The sequence below is a fragment of the Ictidomys tridecemlineatus genome, chromosome 9, assembly GCF_052094955.1.
Source record: "Ictidomys tridecemlineatus isolate mIctTri1 chromosome 9, mIctTri1.hap1, whole genome shotgun sequence".
Classification (NCBI taxonomy): Eukaryota; Metazoa; Chordata; class Mammalia; order Rodentia; family Sciuridae; genus Ictidomys; species Ictidomys tridecemlineatus.
The window spans coordinates 28197984-28220500 of record NC_135485.1 but is presented as its reverse complement, the minus strand read 5'-3'; the positions used below and the strand labels follow the sequence as shown (position 1 = coordinate 28220500).

Sequence of the window (22517 nt, the reverse complement as noted above, 5' to 3'; positions counted from 1 at the left end):
TTCTCTATGGAGGAGACTATACTACTGGGGGAGCTGATGGGAGTGTGGTGTGGGGAGGGCTCTGAATATGCTGCATCCATCTGTCTAGAAATTAAAAAAATACTTTCAGTGCGCTGGCCACAGCTTCAGTGTTAAGCAAAACCCAGAACACATACACATATATGTTCTATACAGTAACTGATAAGGAATGTGCATTTTTTTAAAAAAATGATGACTTTTAGTGAAACCCCTGTGATAATGTTCTTTCCATAACTATAGCAATCAGTCACAATTTATGATTCCAGTGAAAAGATATACCCATCTGTGTTCAGTAAGCTGTGCCATGAGCATCAGTATATTTTACAAAGCATTTTAATTAGCAAGCTACTTAAGGAAGTGAAAGGAGATTACATAACATAAGTCTACTCTTCTTTTTATGAAAGAGGAAGAACTTGTTATAAGGAAAACAAGGTAAAACATCACGGGCTACTATAGAAAGCAGCATTCAGCCCAGCTCTTTTCCAGCCATCTGCACACAGTGTTGGAGAGCAGACTGGATTAGCGGGTTGCTGCATTCTGAGATAGGAAGAGAAAGGAAGTGGTCCAACTGTGGCATCTATATATGATGCTTAGTAACTTAGTAACCAGAGTATGCTGCCACCCTGACTCCCAGAAAAAATTTAGCTGTAATTCAACTAATATTATCACATCTATGAAAAGAGTGTGTCAATCAGGAGATCTGGAGCATAAAAAGAGATGCAAATCAACCAAGACGGAAGGGCTCATCCAAGCTTGGCTTGGTGTAAAAAAGAGGCTGCACATAGAGCGCTTGGAATGGAAAGGACTTAGTAAATGAATGTGAATATAAATGAGTGACACGATGCACAATCAACTCTGTATAGAGTTATTTTTGGAGGCAAAGTGCATCATTCTGATTTAGGGAGAATTTTATTCATAATTCCTGCATAGTATGGAACTGGAACATCTCCCAAATGCTCATGTGTTAAATCCTTGTTCCCCAGAATAGTGCTATTGGGAGATGGTGAAACCTTTAACAGCTGAGGCCTAGTGGGAGATCTTAGATCTTTGGGGATATGACCTAGGATTGTGGGTTGTGGGACTTGGTCTCTTCCTCATTCTCTTTTCATTACCTGCCGTGAAATGAATGGTTTTGCCACACACTGCCACCATGATGTGCTGCCTCACCACAGGCTCAAAAGCAGTGGAGGTGGTGGTGGTGGGGCAGTTGATCATGGACTGCAAGCTCCTGAACTGTAAGCTAAAATAAACCTTTTATTTTATTAAGTTGATTATCTTGAGTATTTGTTACAGTAAAAAGAAAGCCAAGTAATGCAATACATTTCTGTACAAATATATTAAAGCTTTCCCTCTCCTTAGTAGAATACTATATTTGTTTTCTGTCTTTGTACTGTCCTTAGTATACTATAATTATAATAAGTCACCCTACCCAATGAAGGTGACATTGGGAACAGATTCCCAGCCCTGGCAACTGTCATTCATGAGACATTATTCTCTTGACTATTTCCAAAGCCACTCAGTTTAGATATTTACAAAAGGGCAAAACTTTGGGGTCTAATTTACTTTTCATCTTTTCTTGTCTAAATCGGTGAAATCAGAAATGTGAAAAATCATCATCATCAAACATAAATAATATTCCTTTATAGGTTTTATTCTATATTCTTATTTTTTAAGATTTATGAAAATATTAAAGGAAATGTACTAGATCCATTTGAGAGAGCTGGAAATTCTCCAGTAATTTTGATTATGATTGAAGTTTGACATGACCTCAAAATGAGTTTAAAATGTAAAAGAAAGAAAATTATCATGACTGTGTCTACCTTTAGCAAATGTAACTGCAAGCAGAAAATAGTCCCCTTGCAGTAGTTCATATGAAACAACTTATCCATGTGGACAGAGTTCTTCAGAATGGAGAAAACAAGGAGAAGGTTTTTGCCAATTATAAACATGTGAACCATATGATTGTAAATTAGAGTATGCCTCCCTCACACTGGTGTCTTTTATATAAACAAATAAAAGTTTTGCTGGGCATCTTTTCTGATACAGCACATTTTCAAGAACAGGGCCATTTTGTCCTTGATAAAGGTGAAGAGCCAGAGATTCAAAAAATGGATCAAAAAGTCCCAAAGGAACAAGGATAAATGTTAACCTGTATATTCTAAAGATAGTACTTATTCCTGGCAATTTTAGTATTTTTTTTTTAAAACCAGGCCAATTTTTTTTGTTAGCATTTTTTCTGGAATTTGTCAAAATAATTCATAAATTTCAAAATGATGTGAAGTACACATATCTGGTGAGCATGGGTTGAGAGACTTTTAGATTCTTACAAATATTTTGCTACATCATTTAAAAAACCCCTTTGAAAATGCATCTATTATTGCTTTTCTCTCAATAATTCCTTACTATCAGCTTTCAAAATACATGCTATACTATATATATCTGATGACTTGTACCCAGGAGTGTGTGTTCCCTGGAAACAATGACTGACATATTCCTTCAGATTTGTGTTCTCCTGTGCAGCTTTTAATAATGAAGCTTCCTTTCCATGGCTGAGAAAGGATGATAGGTGGGGTCTTTACTCATTGGCTGGGGAGATTTTTATTTTAATATGAAATTAGAACTTGTTTCACACTCTCCCCTGGCTTCCCATTTCACCCAGAATAAAACTCAAGGTTCTGAGGACCTGAGATGACTTTCAGACTTCATGTCTCCCTCTCTGAACCTGACCACCTTGATCTTCTCCCTGGAATTTCTGAAGCACATTCCCATCTCAGTGATCTTGAACTTCTAGGTGCCTCTGCCTTAGTAGACATGGCACTGCTGGCGGAGTCCTTCTTCATTCAGCTCAAAGATCATCTCTATATTGCTCACCCTATCCACATGCAGACCCCATCATTATCCAGCAGCCACAATTATCCTATTACCGTGCTTTATTTTATCGATACGACTTATCATTTCTGAAATGATCTTGTTCATTTATTTGATTACTGAACTATCATCTATTTTCCCTTGCTGAAAAATAAGTTTGAGGAGAATGGAGACCTTGCCTTCCTATTCACTGTTGTCTTCCCGTTGCTTGACATAAAGTAGGCCAATAGGCCCATAAAAATTTGCCGGGCAGCTGGATGAGTGAATGAATGAACAGCTCAATTGAGAAGCCATGGCAGAATTTGGCCTTTTATCTCCAGCCTCCTCTGACCTCTTTAAAAATCACATTTTCTTGGAGAAGCCCTCAAATTAACTAAAGGCTTTTCTGTGAGTTAAACCAAAAGAACACTTGCCTCTCCAGGACATGGAAGTGTTTAGAATAATTCAATTTGCTAGGCAGTAAATGAGATGAAATTTACAGAACCATAAAGGGAAGCAGCAACTGCACCTCTTGTTTATCTAGGCCTTAGTTTACTGGGAATGTGTGAAAATTACCTGAGAACAGGTACCTCTTAGCTTGGCTGTGTTTCATTTTACCCTTTTCATGTAACAGTTTGACAGCAGCTTTAAATATCGTCTTGATCTCATCGGATATCTCTTGCCACGGCTTCTCATTCTCAGCATTAGCAGGAGGCTGCATCTATGAAAGTTAGAAGTAAGAAGCCCGTTTTAAAATCATCAAAGAAAAAGTAGTGTTTAAGCACAAGAGAGTTCCTATTACATGGAGGTTGATGATGTGTTGATACCACTGTAGGCCTTCTATAGACAGTGTCTTATTTCATCCTTTCTCTGTGGCCCTGAATGTTAGAAATGATCTCCATGTTACATGTGAACTTTTCCAAATTACATAAAGGTGTAGCTCAGACAGTTTTTTGGTTGGACTTTGCTGTCACTTAGATGTGGTTTTTGTGTGTAAAGTTTCAAGTGCTAGGAGCTTGGTCCCCAGCGTTGTAAGGGGGAGAAGTCTTTAAGAGGCGGAGACTAGTAGAAAGTGGTTATTTTAATGAGGGGGGTGGGTGGGGGGTGGAGGAGTGGGGAGGGGGGTTGCTATCCTTGGAAGGGATTACTGCAGTTCTCATGGGGCCTCAGTTAGCTCCCAGGAAAAAGCAGGTTGTTGTAAAAAGAGCAAGCCTGGCCTCTGGGTCTTCCTGTCTCACTGTGTGCTCTCTTCTGGTGTGAGTCCCCACCAAGGTGATGTAACCAAGAGATCCCTCACCAGAGGCTGGAAACATGGGATTAGGGGGTTGCTCAATCTTGGGCTGTCAGTCTCCTAAACTGAGCTAAACAAACTTCCTTTCTTTACACAGTACCCAGACTCAGGTAATTTTTTAATGGATGTATAAAGAGAAAATGGTCTCAGATAGGCTTTCTTATTTTATCATGTTTTCCCTCTTGAGTTTTGATATAAATATTATAACAAAATCATCATTTTAATGTCCTCCAAAAGGGAGACAGTTAAAGGGGAGGTTATTATTTAATTGCCTTTTACTGTTTCCATCTCATTGGTTTGGATGATCTGCTAGGAAATAAAATCAGGAAATGTTTATATAGTTTTGAGGATAATCTTATTCATACCTCCATTTATTACAGAAATAACACATCGGGTTTTGGGAATAATTTACATTTTCCTAGAGTACTGCAGAAATAACTGAAGATGGAATGAAGCTAATTAAATAGTAACAATGAGCAAATGGCCCAAACCACCATGTAAACAGCTTCTTGAGGTTTCACATTCTTTGCTATCTACATTATTCCTAGTGCATTCTGAATGATTTTCTTCACCCTAATAGTCCCATCGAGAGAGGCAATATTCTTATAGATCACTTTGAAGAATGCATGTTTTTGGGGAAAAGAAAGATCAAGCATTCTGATATGATCACACATTGCACAGAGGAAATGTTTTGTGTTAAATTCTCAAGGACAAATATACAAGGTCCTGAAATAAAGACCAGCAGCTGACCCCTGGTTCTCCTCCTCTTGGAGCTGCTCGGGTGCTGACTGTATCAAGGCTGCTGTCTTCAGAAGAAGGATGGCTCTCTATGGCGTCTTTTCAGTATCTATAAACATCCTATGCAGTGGATAGGCCCATTCTTCCCCTCTATCTCCTTCATTCAGCTTTGGGGGACTAATGTCTTGTTTCCAATCAAGTTGGAAAGGAGACAAAAATAATGTATCCATAATACTCAGGCTCTTATCAACCTTATCCCATGTTTCTGTATATGATACGAGAATATAAATTGATTGTTCAAATTGTTAAAGAAAAGAATCAAATTAAAAGTTAAAAAATGAGACCATAAATAATGGCAGATTTTCAAAGGACCCACCTCCTTCCACAAAAACAAAACAAAAAGAAAGCCAACACACACACACACACACCTCTTACAAAATAACATAATTGTTGAACTTGAAAACTCAATGTGTTCACAAAGTGGACACAGCTGAAGAAAGAGTTGCTGAAGTGGAAAAAAAAAATCAGAACTAATCTGGAAAGCAAGAGAGAAAAAAACCGATAATGTGAAAGGGAATTAAGAGCCCGGAAGGATGAATTGAGATGATCTAGAGTACAACTAATTAAAGTAAAGAAGAGAAGGAACAGAGGAGAGACATTGTTTGATGAGATGATGGTTAAAAATGTTTGAGATAGGACATATGAATTCACAGCTAAAAGCATGGCAAATAGAGAAGAATAAATAAATAGACACAGGTTTTAAATTGAGTCAAATAAGAGTGCTTTCAGATAAACAAACATGAGAGAGTTTATTGCTAAAGGAATTCCAAATCCATTAATGAAATTTTTAAAAGATATACTTTTGGAAAAAGGAAATAGCCCCAGAAGGAAGGAGATGCTAAAAGCAAAGGTGAGACAAAATTTGAAACTTTCTTAGATTTGGATTTAGTTTTTTTTTTTTCAAGATTATATTTTAAGGGGTTTCAATGTAGTAGTGTGATGTAGGTATACCTGGTGAAATGATTACCACTCTAGAGCTATCATATCCACCATCTCCTATGGTTACCAGTTCTTTCATCCTGAGAACTCTTGAGATCTACTTCCGGCAAACTTCAAGCAGAGAATACATTATTATTAACTACACTGTGCTGAACAAGAGGTTTCTAGAAATCAGTCATCTTCTAACTGAAAGTCTGTACATTTTGACCAACTCTTCCCATTTTCCCATACTCTAGTCCCTTTTTATTCTGTTATCCTGAGTTGCATTTCTTTAGATTCCATATATAAATGAGGTTATACAGTGTTGGTCTTTTGTGCCTGGCTCATTTTGCTTAGCAAAATGTCCTCCATGTTTATCTGTGTTGTGAATGGCAGAATTTTTTCCTTTTTATTTTTAAAGGTTGAATAACATTCCTGTGTGTGTGTATGTATCACTGATGTACCCATTGTTATGATATAGACCTTGAATGTCTCCCCAAAGGCTAACCGTGTGTTAAAGGCTTGGTCACCAGCCTACCTAGAGGTGATAGCATTCTTAGGAGGTGGAGCCTATGGAAGGAAGTGAGGTCATTGGGGTATGCCTCTGGAGGGGTACTGGAATCATGGTCCTTCCTCTCTTTTTGCTTCCCAGCCACCTACAGCTGAGCAGCTTTTTTCCCACCACATGCTCCCCACCATGATGTTCTGCCTTACCACCGCCCCAAAGCAATGCAGCTAAGTTACCATGGAATGAAATCCTTTAAACTGTGAGCTGAAATGAATTTTTTCTCCTTTAAGTTGATTTTACTGGGTATTTTTGTCACAGCAACAGAAAGCTAACACATCCATTCACCTACTTATGGACACTTAGGTTGTTTCTATATCTTGGCCAGTGTGAGTAATGCTGCAGATGTCTCTTCAAGATAATGGTTTCATTTATTTGGGTACATGTACCCAGAAGTGGAATGGCTGTATCATAAGAGCATGAACTGTTCTAGTGTTTTCCATAGTGGCTATTTCAACTTATAATCCTCCCAACAGTGTACCAGGCTTGCTTTTTTCCACATCCTCACAAATACTTATCTCTTGTAGATAATCACCATTCTAACAGGTGCAAGGCGACAGCTTCTTGAGGTTTTGACCTGCATTTCCCTGATGGTTATTGTGGATTCAGCTGTTAAATTTATGGTCCAGGGCAGAGTGACTTACCACCTGTTGTGGTTTTCAGCTGAGAAAGCCACCCCAGTGTGACATGAACAGTTTTTGGTAATGGAGAGAAGGGCGACTTACTGCATTCTTATTGCTTCTCAGCATTTCTGATTTGGGTCTGAGGTAATAAGCTGCTGGCACGGAGTTCTCATCTCGACAGTACCACTCTTCCAGTAGCTTGGTCTCCATCTTTGCCTCTATGGCAGCATCCAAAATCATTTCAAATTCTGAGGCTTCCACTTCTCCGGGGATTCGGATGTTCCCATACTTTTCACCTAATAGTCCCTGTGTATCAACAAGAAAGTTCAGTTTAGTGTATCACCAAGAAAGTAGTCATTTTAGTAGTCGAGGCTGTGGTCACTCAGTAAATAGGAAGGTAGAAAGCAAGGCACATTGCTTCACTAGTTTTCTGTTTTCGCCACAGCAGACATTTGATGTCAGAAGTAAAATTAGATTAATTTTAATACAATTATAGTTTAACAGATTATACAACATACCAAGAAATAAGCTTGTATATCACAGCAGACAAATACAAAATACATGATTTCCATAGCATAAATTTAGTTTCTTGAAGTTCATATAGTTCAACTAGAGCTTAGAGATTTTTTTTTATATTTATTGGTGGCAAATAAAAACAACATGCTAATTTCCTTATGAAATGTCAAACATACAAAGCCTCAAACAAAAGAATTGCTCTATCAAGAGTTGATAGTCTGATTCTAGGCTCCAGATTCACACAGCTACGCAGGACATAAATACAGTATCCTTGGATGCTCCATTGGCAGCTGAAAAACATTCAAAATATCAACAAAATAGCATTTTCTCCCTATATAATTGGCAACCCCAATATAAACAAACAAACAAAAATGTCACTCAGTTCTACATGAAGGTGTGAGAAAATAACAATATATTGCCATTGGGTATGTAAAATGATCTAATGTTTCTCTGTAGTGTGCTCTGACCTTATGTCTTTTTAAATATTTTTCTCATTTGTTCTAATTAGTTATACATGACAATAGAATGCACATTGACATATCATACATAAATGGAATATAACTTCTCATTCATCTGGTTGTACATGATGTAGTTACACAGGTCATGTAATCATATATGCACATAGGGTAATAATGTCCGATTCATTCTTCTGTCATTCATACCTCCTTTCCCCTCCCCTCCCTTCACTCTTCTCTGTCTAGTCCAAAATACCTCTAGATCTTCCCCTGCTCCCCCAGAGTGAATTAGCATCCACATATCAGAGAAAACATTTGGCTTTTGGTTCTTTGGGATTTGGCCTTATGTTTTAAAAGCCTTACAAATCCATATGACTTCTGACCTGGAAGATTTTCTTCTGGGAATCTGTCTTTAGAAAATCATTAAGAATGTACATAAAAATTTGACAGGATATTTATGATGAACTTGTTTGTTTGAACAGGTTGATATGACAACCTCATTGAACAGCAAAGGGAAACATTTAAACAAATTAAGATCCATTCATTCAAAAGGATGTACTAAATTATGCTGTAGAACTACACCAGCTAGGAAAGAGGTTTATAAAGTATTATGAAGAGAAAAGGAACCGTGTGTGGGGTGCACACCTGTAATCCCCACAAATCATGAAGCTGAGGCAGGAGGACCAAAACTTCAAAGCCAGCCTCAGCAACTTAGCAAAATTTTTTCAAAAAGGGCTGGGGATGTGGCTCAGTGGTTAAGTGGCCCTGGGTTCAATCACTGAGAGAGAGAGAGAGAGAGAGAGAGAGAGAGAGAGAGAGAGAGAGAGAGAGAGATAATACAGTCATATAAGATGATTACAATGTTTTACACATAGAATATTACATATATTTGCGAAAAGACATATTATAATGTTGATATGTATACACAAGCATACCTATACATATAAGAGAGTTTAAAAGAATACATAGTGAGACTTTATAAGAATACAACTTTACTCAAGGTATCTTTGAGTGGATGGCTTTAAATTCACTTAGGTTGTATTATAAACTTATAGCCAGGTGTGTAGATTTTTAAACAGTGATGCTATTGCTAGTTCCGCGTGGAGTCACACTTTCAAGTTTGCTCAAGCCAGTGATTCTCAAAATGTGGTCCCACAGCATCAGCAGTCCCTGGGCATTTGCTAGACATGCAAATCCTCAGGCCTCTTTCCCAGACTCAGTCAGAAACTCTAGTTAAAGAGCTGAACAATCTTTGTTTTAGCAAGCCATCCAGGTGACTGAACTTCTGGTTGTTTTATTAGCTTATAATAATACTGGAAATACCTAATTATCTTCAACATCTTTTTTTATTCTTTTTGGTACTGGGAATTAAACTCACGGGTGCTTAACCACTGAGCCACATCCCCAGCCCTTTTTCTTGTATTTTATTTAGAGACAAGGTCTCTCTGAGTTGCTTAGGGCGTCTGTAAGTGCTGAGGCTGGCTTTGAACTCGAGATCCTCCTGCCTCAGCCTCCTGAACCAATGGGATAACAGGTGCATGCCACCATACCCGGCAGTCTTCAACATCTTATATCATGGAAACAAGAAAGGGAAGACCCAGAACTCTTACATGAATCTACAGCATACATGACAATTGTGTCTGCTATAGAGTATTTGTGTTTAACCCATTTAGTCCCAAGTTTTCAATTCTGCAAGTATTTCAGTGAAATTGACACAGGTGCATTAAAATATGTTGGAAATCATATTCTAGAGCTTACTTTGTGGTTAGTATCCTCCTTAATATTAATGATATCATTCATGATATTAATGAATATTATCACTAATTATTCACTTATAACGTTTTTTTTTCTTAAAAGAACATAACTCTAAAAACATAAATATTCATTTCAAAATTACCATAAAGTGGTATATTTGTGGCTCAAGTAAAGCTTTTGAGGTGTTCCTGAAGTGGGGCAATGGGGCATGTGGGGAGCTTTCCTCCTGCTGATGTGCCGTCTATCCACTGGAAGGTGAGCTGCTGTTTGGGCTTCCCTAGGGGCACTTCTGACTGGTTCTGCCACCTTCCAGAACAAACTTCACAGTGTCTTTTCATCTGATTCAGGCAAGGGAGAGAATCATAAAAGTCCCTAGTAGATCTCTATCCAAAAGAAGTTCTGTGCAAGATGGCAAGCCCCAGGGTGAGGCCAGAGCTGTGTATTCTGGTGTTAGGTAGCTAGTCAGCCAGGCTAGGTGAGCGCAGAAAGGACAATGAAGGGTGAAGGGACTGAAAACCACAGGGAGCCTCATTAGACAGGCCAGCACTGGAAGTCCAGGCCTGGAACGTCAAAAGCTCCCCTAGCTGTAAATACACCCCCTTCAGGAAAACTACTGATTCAAGATGATGGCACACCCGACCAGGTGGTCTGTACCCTCCCTTGTCACTGTCCCCACCCCTAATCACCCTGGGAACCAAAACATCAAGATCCTCATAAGAGAGCTTGCTGGGGGATAATCAAGTGCAATAAACGGATTCAGGGGATGGGCATCAGGCAAACAGAGAGGGACTCAATTCCCTTAAAAACTCCTATCTGTACGCACCACACCATCCTCTTTTGGAGGTGGGTCTGTGCAGTTCCTGTGTTGTCAGTCAAAGGTCAACAAGTAGATGGACCTGAGCAGGACTCTCTGGAAACTTTCCTGGGACCTCTACCCCCCAAGAAAACTGGAGGGCAACAAGGCACATTGTCCTTCAACAACACTGTCCTTCTTCTCTCCCCATCTCTCTCTCTTTTTGTACTGAGAATTGAACCCAGGGGTGCTCTGCCACTGAGCCACATCTCTGGCCCTTTTTTTATTAATTTTTTTGAGACAGAGTCTCGCTAAGTTGCTTAGGGTCACACCAGGTTATGCACGCTGGCATTGAACTTCCCATCCTGCTGCCTCAGCCTCCTGAGTAGCTGGGATTGCAGGTGTGTGTGACCATGCCCTGCCCTTCGCCTCTCTTGAGAGGACCCTCTCTCTCCCTCAAGAGTGTTCCCTTTTCCCTTTCTCTGTCCCTTTGAATAAACTCATGTTTGTCACTCTGAGTGATGTGTCTGAAATCTTTCTGATAGGTTTGCAAGAAATAGGGTGAAGAGGGGGCCCCGTGGCTGTCTGAGTTTGCCGCAGGCCTTGGGGCCTGTAACACTAGCACATGGAAAGTATTTAAAAAACTGTTGGATAAATGAACCAAGACAAGAAGATCTTTAAAATTTGTCTCTTACCTGAAGCTTTTTCTTGTATTTAAACACAACATCTCAGCTCCCACTAGGTAGAGGGACAACGTGGGAAGTTACCAGTTCTTTACATCCACTCTCGTTTCAACCCATAATCTTTAAGCAGGTGCTGCATAAACACATCTCCGGTTGAAGTCTGCCTTGCCTCTCACTTTAGTACACAAACTATCTTAAATAACTGACTTACTAAAGGTGAGTGGTTAACTGATCTCACAGATTTAAGCTTAGGTCTTCTCTGTACCAGCCCCAATACCAAGCAGGAGGCAGATACAACCTGTCTGTTCTCTTTGGCCACCACAGTGCCTTTTGGAAGGGACTTGCAAGGATAGGCTTCACTTTATTGGTATACATTAATACAGCATGAGATAACAAGGGTTTCATAGAGGGCTCTTTTGGGATAAAATTGTCCCCATCCCAACTCACTGCATTAGCCTGAAGTGCAATTAAGAATGCTCACACTTCAATTTGCATTGGTTTTGGGTCATTCTTGTTGATAGGCTATTTTAAACAAAATTAAATTTTTGAAGTTGTTTTTCAACATCTAATGGTGTCTCTGTTAAACAAGCAGACATGACCGGCCATTCTATCACAGATACAAAGAGTAATGATTTTTTTTTGTTAACCAACCTACTACTCTTGACTCATTCTGGATAAGGGTAGTCAGCACTTCAGTTGGGACTGTGTGTCATGAAGAGTGGGGTTCTGTACTGGATAATCATGCAACAAACCCATGTGAGAAAGGTAGGGAATCCCTGGCAAGATCCAAGCAGGCATTCAGGTAGAGTTTGGTCCTGGGTGGAGGACCAGGTGGACAGGCAGGATATTAAATATGGGGTTTAGTAACTGATGACTCTCCATCCAGAAGCCAGCACAGTTTGGGAATATCATGGACTCAGCTACCATGACTCAAGGCAAGACCAGCTGGATTTTGCCAATGAAGAGGGAAGAGGACAAAATAGTGACTAGTGAAACAAGATCTTCTCTCAGTGGACCACAATTATTGTTAGCTTAGGAAGGTACTAATTGTTGGCTGTTCATCTTTCTGCTCTAAATAAAGTGTGCCCCAAGACTAGAGTCAAGTCAAAATTATGAATCAGTTTTCAAATGTGCTCCATAGCTTACGTGCATGATCCAGGATGCTTGTTACATAAAAAGCAGATTCCTAGGTCCCTTCTCAGACCTAAAGAACAATGCAGGTGGGGAATCCCAGGAATCTGCATTTACAATGAAATTCCTAATGAATCTGGAATTTGAGAATAACTAATATGGGCAAAACACACACACACACACACACACACACTATGAACAGTCTCATGAATAATGGTTAGTAGGCATTGAAGAGGTAGCACTGGGAATATAACAGATCATTACAAAAAATCGAAAGCTATTTAAAAATAATTATTTCTTTTAGTTGAACACCTGGCACCAAATACTATAATTATTTAATCAAAATAGTAAGGCAAATTTTTTTAAAGATTACTGAAGTAGAAAAATATCCTCATTCAATTCAAATATCAAATATTTGAATGCCCACTATAATAAATATTTGAATGCCTACTATAAAGTGGCAATATAGAACTTTGGAAAAGTAAGAATGTGCTGTATGGGTTTAGAGTTACTTATTGGATTGTTCTCCCTGAGTCTTTTTTCCCCTCTATATTGATTCTTCCTTTAGGTAGAATGCTCATAAATCATGAATTAGTTATTTTTCGGGAGTCCAGACAGGCTTCCACTTTCATCTTATCTTGCTATTTGAGAACTAGCAAAAAGAAATATGCTGCCACATTTTCCAGGAAGGATTTTTTGGGATTCATTGTGGTGATAGTTCTAATGTAATACACAAATTATTTGTAACACACAATTATTTATCACTATTGACCCGAGCTAGAGAGAGTCAATTTAGAGACAGTCCAACTCAGTTGCAAAGGTAGCTCATATGTTGGAGCAGGGGGTGGAAAGGTTGGGCCAAGTCCTAGAGGCTAGCGGAAGACTCCAGGTAGCAAGATGGAGCAGCTCTTCTGCTTCCAGGGGAAGTATCCATGAACCACCTTAGGGGTCCCAGATGCTGGGAGCAGGGCACCTTCTCTGTTCACCTGGCAAAGGAATACGTACTCACACCACTGAATAGAAACACATTTGCCACACCCCTGTGATACCAATGCTCAAGAATTTCATTGTTTTGCTTTGTTAAAACAACTTCACTAGTTTGCAGAAGAAAAATTTGGTGAGGATTTGGGGGATCACATTCAGTTTTACACTGAGGTCCATTTTTATTAGCTATATCACTGACTGCTTTCTGGGACCCTGGACAGAAGAAATGCAATTGACTAAAATAATTTTCAGCTTCTGTCTATACACACATGAACATGAACTTACAGGACTTAGCCTGTTTGTAGAAACCTGTAATCACCTCTCCTGCCCACCTTATTAAATGTGGAAAATGTTTTCATTGGTCTATTCTTAGATGCTGAAAATGTGTTATATTTGTTGGGAGGAAATACAACAAATGGTTGCAACAATCCATGTGAGGGTTTCTAATGTAATCCAGAGAGTTAGGTCCAACAGCCTGAAAAGTCTAAGAAAAAAGTTTAATAGTTCTACATTTAGTTTGTGCATATAATGCTAGAAGGAGAAATACTTCTTGATGTTTTGACACTAGATGGAGGTGGTGATTGTACAATGCTATAAATGTATTAAATGCTACTGTATTGTCCAAAAGGTTACTTTTATGTTATGTGAATTGCACCACCATTAAAGAAATGTTTTCTAAACTATGGAGCTCTTTATAACTAGGAACTTATATATAAAAAGTCTGCATTTTCTCTCTCCCTTTCCTTCTTTTAATATAGTTATGGATATATCTAAGCCACTGCATTCAAAGGGTTAGCATTTAATACATTTACAGCATTGTACAATCACCACCTGCTTAGATATATCCATATTCTCTCAATGGATTTTTCTTTCCACTGGGCAAATATTAGATCCCCCACCCCTATTTATTACATGCAGTTAGTTCTTCCTGGGCTTGTAACCGAGAACTTAGAAGTCTGGGTCTGATGATATGCAGTAAGAGAAGAAATAAATTGAGTCCTCCTGAAGGTGCTGGTGAGCTCAGTATATCAGGTAAGATAGACAGAGACAGAGTCTTTTTGGGGTATGGCATGATGTGTTTGCAGGGAGGTAGGGAGGTACATCACTGTTCATGAGCCAGCGCTCATGGGAGCAGTTGGAAAGGACGAGAGATCCCCACTCACCCCAGCACTGCTGGGACAGACAAAAGCAGTACTCTGTAACTGTCCTACGCACCCCCAACCAATCACCAAAGCAAGGCAGGTGGGCCAATGCCTCCCTTTCCATATGCTTCCCTTATACTTATGAAAATAATATTCATATTTTATATAAGTTCTCCTTATGCATGATCTTATTCAACACTCAGGAATCTGTGAATTGGGGAGTGTTGCTGAGGAGGACCTAAGGCTCATGGACAGGTTCAAATGGGAGCACAAGGACAATAACACGTTCAATGCTATGGCATTGGGTGGTGGTATTCTTTCAACCTGATTTTTTTGTTTGTTGGAGGAACAAAGGTAGTTATGATGCATTTCCTGGGGCTCAAAGAATGTTTGCTTTTAGAACGCTGCTATGGAATGGGACCACCTGAATCCTACTAAAGTTATTTTTTCAATGTTTTGAAAGTTAGGAAGTACTTACATACCTATTTAAATTTTTAATAAAAACATAAGATGCTTTATTGTGAAGTAAATTACAATTCAGATGCTTTTTTCCCCTTCTTTTTTTATAGGTATATATGACAGTAGAGTGTATTTTTGACATATGATACATACATGGAGTATAACTTCCTATTCTTGTGGTTGTACATGTTGTGGAGTTTCACTGGTTGTGTATTTATATATGAACATGTGAAAGTTATGTCTGCTTCATTCGACTGTCTTTCCTGTTTCCATCTCCCCCTCTCCTTCATTCCCCTTTGTCTAATTCAATAAACTTCCATTCTTATCCCCATCTCTTTATTGTGTGTTAGCATCTGCATATCAGAGAGAACGTTTGGCCTTTGTTTTTTTTGGGGGGGGGATTGGCTTTATTTCAGTTAGATGATAGTCTCTACAATTCAATTTCTTAAACTTTGTAAAGTTTCACGTGTCACAGAAGAAAGAGTCCACAGGTGGTAAATTTTATGTGTCAACTTGACTGGATCACAGGATACCCAGACATTTGGCCAGACATTTTTTTCCGGGTGTATGTGAAAGTATGTCCTCAGATGAGTTAGTGTTGGAATTGGTAGACTGAGTAAAGCAGACTTCCCTCCCCAGTCTGGGTGTGCATCTTACCATTTTTGAGGGCCCAAACAGAACAGAATGGCAGAAGAAGGGAGAAGTTACTTCCTATGCCTGTTGAGTTGTCAGTCTTCTCTTGCCCTTAGACTTGGTCTTACACCATTGGCTCCTCAGGTTCTCAGGTCTTCGGAGGGGACTGAATTCTAGCATCAGCTCTCCTGGGTCTCGAGCTCACAGATGACAGATTGTGGCACTTATCAGTCTCCATAAGCACAAGAACCAATTCCTTACCGTACACCCTCCCCCACACACATGCTACTAATTCTATATTTCTGGAAAACTCTCACTTCCACAGGGGTGATGGGAAAATGATAATAAATTGGGGAATGATGACCAGTGACTAAAACATTATCTGTCAGAACTAAATAATGCCTACAGTAAATGTGATCTAGATAAGATTTTTTTTTTTTAAAAAAAAGGTCATGATTTTTGGCACAGATAGACAAAATCTAGAATATTGTTCATCTCTCAATGATTAGAGATGTAACCTTGTATGCTGGGTTGTCAAGAACAGATGTTAGCTGATATATTTAGCATACAAATTTAAGTATTTTTCATTTGAAAGCATGCAATTATCCAGATACCCATGATAGGCTTGATAGTTATAATAATTAGCTATTTACTGGCATCTGCCTATGGGCAAAAAATATCCATATCCCACAGTTGATACATAGTGAGCCTGTCATTTCACATATCGCCAACATGATTCCCTGAAACAGGATACAGAGACAAAGAAATGCACTCAGGCACACAGTACTTAACCTACAGATAAATTCTGAATATTGGGAGGTTAAGAGAAGGCGAGGTGTTAGGAGTGAGCAGGGCAAGTTCCTTCACCTCTCTGGACTCTCAGCTTTCACATTTTGGGTAGTGAGAAGGCTCTACACTGTGTGCTTAACCCGCCCCCTCATCTGCTCTGGTTTATTGTAAGAATCAAACGCTTACATCTGTGTGCAATGTAAAGCACGTGGCGCTATGTAAAGTGCCACTATTTAAACATAATAAATAGGGAAACGAGCTCAGCATGCTTCTATATATGTCCCCGTGATAGAACTAAGGAACTGGAAGTACAGCTGGACGGACAGAAAAGGGAGCGAAGTATGTCTATCAAGAAGATAAGCAGATAGAGAGGAGGAAAAGTGCAGTTGCTTAGTGGTGGTGGGAAACTGAGAAAATGTGTGGTCAGTGGAGGGCAAACGCTGCTCTCCAGGGGGGAGGAAAATGGGTGAATGGGAACTGGGCCGGGTTAACTGCACCTGCCAGCGGGAAACAGCCACAGGTGTGTGGAGTCACCTTCATAGACAACTCAGGTGGGCCTCATGGGGCAGATGACAACCCACATACAAAGTAGAAAAGTTAAAAGATGAAGTCATTTGTGTTATAATCTCTGTGTTAGTAACTATTTGCAGAAATTGATGTATTAAAATTCAATTCCTCTCAGATGGAAGAATAGCACTGCTGTAGGTCCCTCAAATCCATCTGTTGAAGCCCTAACTCCCGTGTGACCATATTGGAGAGGAAGTCTTAGGGGAGGTTATGAAGATTAAACAAGGTCACAGGAGGAGGGGAACCGGGATCTCAAAGAACTGGTGCCTGAATCAGAAGAGAGACACCACAGCAATTTCAGCCATGGGAGGACTTGGCCAGAAGGTGGCCATCTGCAAACCAGGAAAAAGACCCTCACCAGACCTGACATACGGGCACCCTGCTCTCGGACTTCCCAGCCTCCAGAACTGTGGGAAAATCAATCTGTTCAAGCCATGCAGTCTATGGCATTTTGTCCCAGCAGCCCAAGCTGACTAAGACAGGCGAAAAGATGAATACAATGAATACGATTTTGCCAAGAAAAGATCAGGTGTGTTTGGCATTCATCATAAAATTATAAAATCAAAGATTAAATGATTTCCTTTATCATTTAAAGGGAATCATTTAACAGAAGAATAACTGAATTGATGCTTCAGTTAGGTTCTTTGAGTGCTAACAATTCTCAGCTTTCTTATAATCACCTGATAGTCTTTTCCTGGAAACAATCATGATTTAATTATGGTTATTTAATTTACACATTTAACCCCCCTTGCTGAACTACTTATCTCCATAATAGTTCTGCTATGTTTTTACTTAGTACAAGTTGTTTTCGTCTGTAATGAAGTTTCATTACCTGGAAAATACTAAACACAACCATCCTTTTTCAGAAACTTGCAAGCAGAGTCAGGGGCCCTGTGAGTCAAAGAACTGGCGAATAGAATCAGATAGGTGGAAGCTGTTCTGGAGTTTCCAGAATTCTGAGCAGTTTCAAAGTTCGGGTTACAACCTTAACCCTAGTCAGCTGCCTTGCAAAATGTGTAAGGATTACTAAAGTTTTAAATTGCTAGAGAGAGAATTCATCAAGGAAGCAAAGACCAAGGAGGAGGTGAGCTCATCGAGACCAAGGAGGGGTGGGGAGAACATTCTAGACATATCAGAAATGCCGTGTCTGTGCCTTCAGGTGGTGCTGTCTGTGAAGCAGTCAGAGAGGCAGATCTGTTGTCAAAGGCGTGATCTGGCTAGAAGAGCAGTCATGGAGTCAGCATGCCTCCATTCATCAAGAATTCACCACGCACCTAACTTACCTTGTTGGATGGCCAACTGTCTCTGCTGGCTCAGGACTATCCTACTTTGAGTAGTCAAAGTCCAGGAACCTCCTTAGTCTCTGGGTCCTGAAAGGTTTGGTCACACTAACAAGGCTGCCACAATTCCTGCTGTTTTTGCATTTTCATTCTCAGAGAGAGCCAGACACCTGCACAGATTAGGTAGCTCAAGGGGGGGGGGGGGGCTAACAGCGGGAAGCAGGGCTGACGGCCACCGACCTTTTGCGTGGACATGGAAGTGCAGGAGGAAATGGAATAGTGTCACAGATGTCAGGAGAGAAGAGTGATAATATTCAAAACACCGAGCTGTTATAAAGTGATGGAAAATGGACACATGACATGAACAGGTCCTTCATATAAGCAAAGCAAAACAAAATGCCAGTAAACATGAAAAATAATCATGCTCGATTCCTTTCACAATCACAGAACTGCAAATGAAAACACAGTTTGATAAGATCTCTTTGCTTATCAATCTCACAGAGGACATAATGGGAATCTAGGGGTTTCTAGGCAACAGGAAGCGGGTGCTCTCAGACACCGAGAGCCAATAAAAATGGGCATAACCTTGCTGAGCATATAAATTTGCCAGTAGGTATAAAATTCCATTTTTAGAAAGCAGCCCCACTACTTGCATGAAGATTCGCGTACAAAGAAGTTCAACAATTTTGAGCTCAGATCCTGGCCTCACTCACAGAGATTTTTGATTTACCAGTGCTATTACAAACAAATAAACAGTAACGTTGCCCACTGTAATTACCAATACACATAATCTGGACAGAATTCTGCTCTAAATTTCCATTTTCTAATTCCAAGGTATGAAGAGATTAGAGAAAGTTATGCAGGATAATTTTAACTCTTGGATTTCTTTAATTTTTACGTACTGTCCTGTTCCTGCTCCAGGGTTCCATCCAGGATGCCATATCACATTTAGGTGTCATTTTTCCTTCCTCTCCTCTTGGCTATGACATTTTCACAGGATGATGACGATGATGATGACGATGACGATGTTGATTTTGGTACCATGGATTGAACTCAGGGGTACTTAATCACTGAGCACATCCCCAGCCCTTTTATATTTTATTTTGAGTTGCTTTAGGGCCTCACTAAGTTGCTGGGGCTGGCCTTGAACTTCCTGCCTCAATCCTCCTGCCTCAGCCTCCTGAGCCACTGGGATTACAGGTGTGTGCCACTGTGCCCAGCTTTCACAAGCTTTTTGATGACCTTGTCTATTTTGAATAAAAGTGGCCCCATATTTTGTAGGATGCCCCTCTACTGAAGTTTGCCTAACAGTTTCTTATTATTAGACTGGAGTTACAAGTTTTCAGAAGAAAGATCACAGAGATAAAATGCCATCTTCATCATGTATTTACTACCAGTCTAATTCAGGAATATGGACATCAACCTTGATCACCTGGCCAACAGTGTCTGTCAGCCACGGTGGCTATTCCCCTCCCTCCATTTGCACACTGTGTTCATTAGAAGAACGTCATTATGCACCGCCTTCATTTAAGGGGTAGGAGTTATGCCCCACCATCATTTACACACTTTGAAATTATTCTGTGTAGGATATTTGTCCTTTTTCTTACCATTTATTAGTTGATTATTTAATCATTTGCTTATATTAGTATTGACTCGTGGGTATTTTTATTTCATATTTTGGATCATAATCTAATCCTACAATGTTGTTTTGGTGCTCAAATGATTCCTCCTTTAGCCACTGAGAACTCTCTCATTTGGTTCCTGGGTCCCTTTGAGATACCCTAAGTTTTTCTTTTCTTTTCTTTTTTTTTTTTTAGAGAAAGGAGAGAGAGAGAGAGAGAGAGAGAGAGAGAGAGAGAGAGAGAGAGAGAGAGAGAGAGAGAGAGAGAATTTTTTTTTAATATTTATTTTTTAGTTCTCGGCGGACACAACATCTTTGTTGGTATGTGGTGCTGAGGATCGAACCCGGGCCGCACGCATGCCAGGTGAGCGCGCTACCGCTTGAGCCACATCCCCAGCCCCCTTTTCTTTTCTTTTTAAGAACTCCTTCTTTATGGCCCTGCAGGATATTCCAGTCCCAGACACACTCATGTTTCAAGGAGCCCTGCTCCTTTTACTGGGAATAGCACTAGGTATGAGCATCTGGGTGCCAGATGTGCTTGTTGCTATTAGGGTGTCATTTCTCTTAGGTTCACTCAGGTGGCAGAATTATACTGCATCTGCAAACTTGTGTATATGCAGGTGTCTATAAATACATCTGTAAATAAGTCCATCTGAACTCCATATTAAGTTGCTAGTCTTAGTCTATATTAAGCTGAGTATGAGTTCTCCATCATGTCTCCAATGCTGCCCCCCCCTGCCCATGGAGCATTCCAGACTCCCCCTCTTGCTCACCTGTACATTTCAGCCTGCACAGTGAGAAACCTGGATCCCACCATCTTTTGCCCCTTTACTGTTAGGGTCCATAACAGGTCAAGATGGCGCCTGGCATTTTGCCATAGGGAGGGGTTTGTGAAGTAATGCCAGCGAGCCATTAAGATGATAGAGATTCCTTAATGACTGACTGCTATGTTGAGATTATGTCAATTGGGTCAAGCTGTGTGATCATTAAGATGATGATTCCTTATTGGTTGACTGCTGTATCCAGTTTATGTTAATTAAGATAAGCTGTGTGGAATGTATATATACCCCTCCTGTCCTACAATAAACGGCTCCCGCTCCTGCTGTATCAGTCTTCACAAGCTGCTGTATCAGTCTTCACAAGTTGCTCGTCACCCCCCTGGTTAGTTTGCTGCAGCCAGACTGCAGCACTTTACTTAACTGTTTACATTCAGTATACGTTCACCCCAAAACGAGAACTGCCAGCCTCTACCACTGTGGGAAATAACTCAACTGGAGTACAGTATTTATGTGCAGTTCCTTTTGCCTCTGGCCTTCCAGACGCCATTCATTTCCAACGCATCTTGTTTAGAATAGAAAAAAGAAAACGTCACAGATAAAGTTGAATTCACCTTTGACCTACAAATCCAGGCTGATTCCTCTCCACCTTCCTAAAATACAATTGTTATTATAGATTTGTGATATACCCCTTTGTATCTGTTTTCTACTTAAAATTAACATAAATTAACACATGGGATGTGTTCTGTACTCTTTTACCCTTTTTTAGCAATGACTCTATGTTGATAAATTCAGAAGCCTTTGTAGAGCTATTCCATTCCCTCCTAAGAATAGTCCACATTCGCATCAATTTTCTCACCTGATGCATAGAATCCTCCAAGTGGGTTTTTTTTTGCTTTTATAAGTAATATCCTACTAACCATCCCATCATTAAGCTAGCAATTATTACAGACATTATGTCCATATAAATGACATCAATTTTTAACTATGTAAGGCTCAGGCTCAAGCCTGGATTCCAGCTCTATACTTAAAACATGGATTCCAGTGCCTGGGGGCCCTGGTTTGTGCAGTTGGCAAGGTCCCTCTCCTGGGTAGGAGGCAATGCACAGTGCCTGGCCTACAGCAGGCTCTGGCTTCTCTTCCTGCTGCCCCACAGGGGTCAGCCCAAGTCAGCAAATCTGAGGGGTCTTTCAAGCTGCCTGTGTGTGTGCAGATCCTCAGCCTTTCAGCTCTGCTCTGAAAGCCTTAAAAAAAAAAAAAAAGAAAAAGAAAAAAGAAAAAGCTGAATTGCCCATGCATACTGCTCGTCCACAGTTCCAAGAACAGTTTCTTCTTTACAACTGGGAACAGAGCATACGGGCCTGGCAGGAAGCCTGGCATGTGCATCTCCGGACAGAGGGAAAGCTGGCTAAGAGTTAACCATCCACACGATGACCCTCAGATATTAATGGGCATTCATGATCATGGCTTGGGCTCTTGACCTTTGGTGTTACAAGCGTTCCCTCTAGAACATGCCTAGTCTTTAACTGGAATTTCACATTTGTAAGTTTTGGATATGGAGTATCTTTTGCCTATTTATAAAGTAACAAGTCATTAATCTGCCACCACCAGCTTTTCCAGATGAAGGAGAATATGAACTAACTACCCATACACCATTAACTCATTTGAACCTTATATGTTGTGTTACTTCTTCCACTTTAAACTGAGGCAGGCATCTGAGGATCAGAGAGGTCAAGTACCTTGCCTAAGAACCCACAGCTGTTTAAAGGTGGAGCAAGACTCTGAACCAGGTCTTTGTAATTCCAAAGTCCATGCTCTTTGCTCCCATTCCAGGCTTTGTTTAGGGAGATTTCCAAATAGTCAGTTTATTCCA

General features: G+C 40.1%; 1 protein-coding gene across 2 annotated transcripts in view; it reads right to left on the bottom strand.

The window, feature by feature from the left end:
* Positions 1-22517, bottom strand: part of Nwd2 (NACHT and WD repeat domain containing 2) — a 152078-nt gene that overhangs the window by 12098 nt on the left and 117463 nt on the right. For both annotated transcript variants that reach the window (XM_005319902.5, XM_021722722.3), the window contains 2 exons: positions 7163-7366; positions 3442-3586 (listed from right to left, as the gene is read on the bottom strand). In XM_005319902.5, the coding sequence (XP_005319959.2) occupies positions 3442-3586; positions 7163-7366 (349 nt within the window). The remainder of the gene's footprint in view (positions 1-3441; positions 3587-7162; positions 7367-22517) is intronic.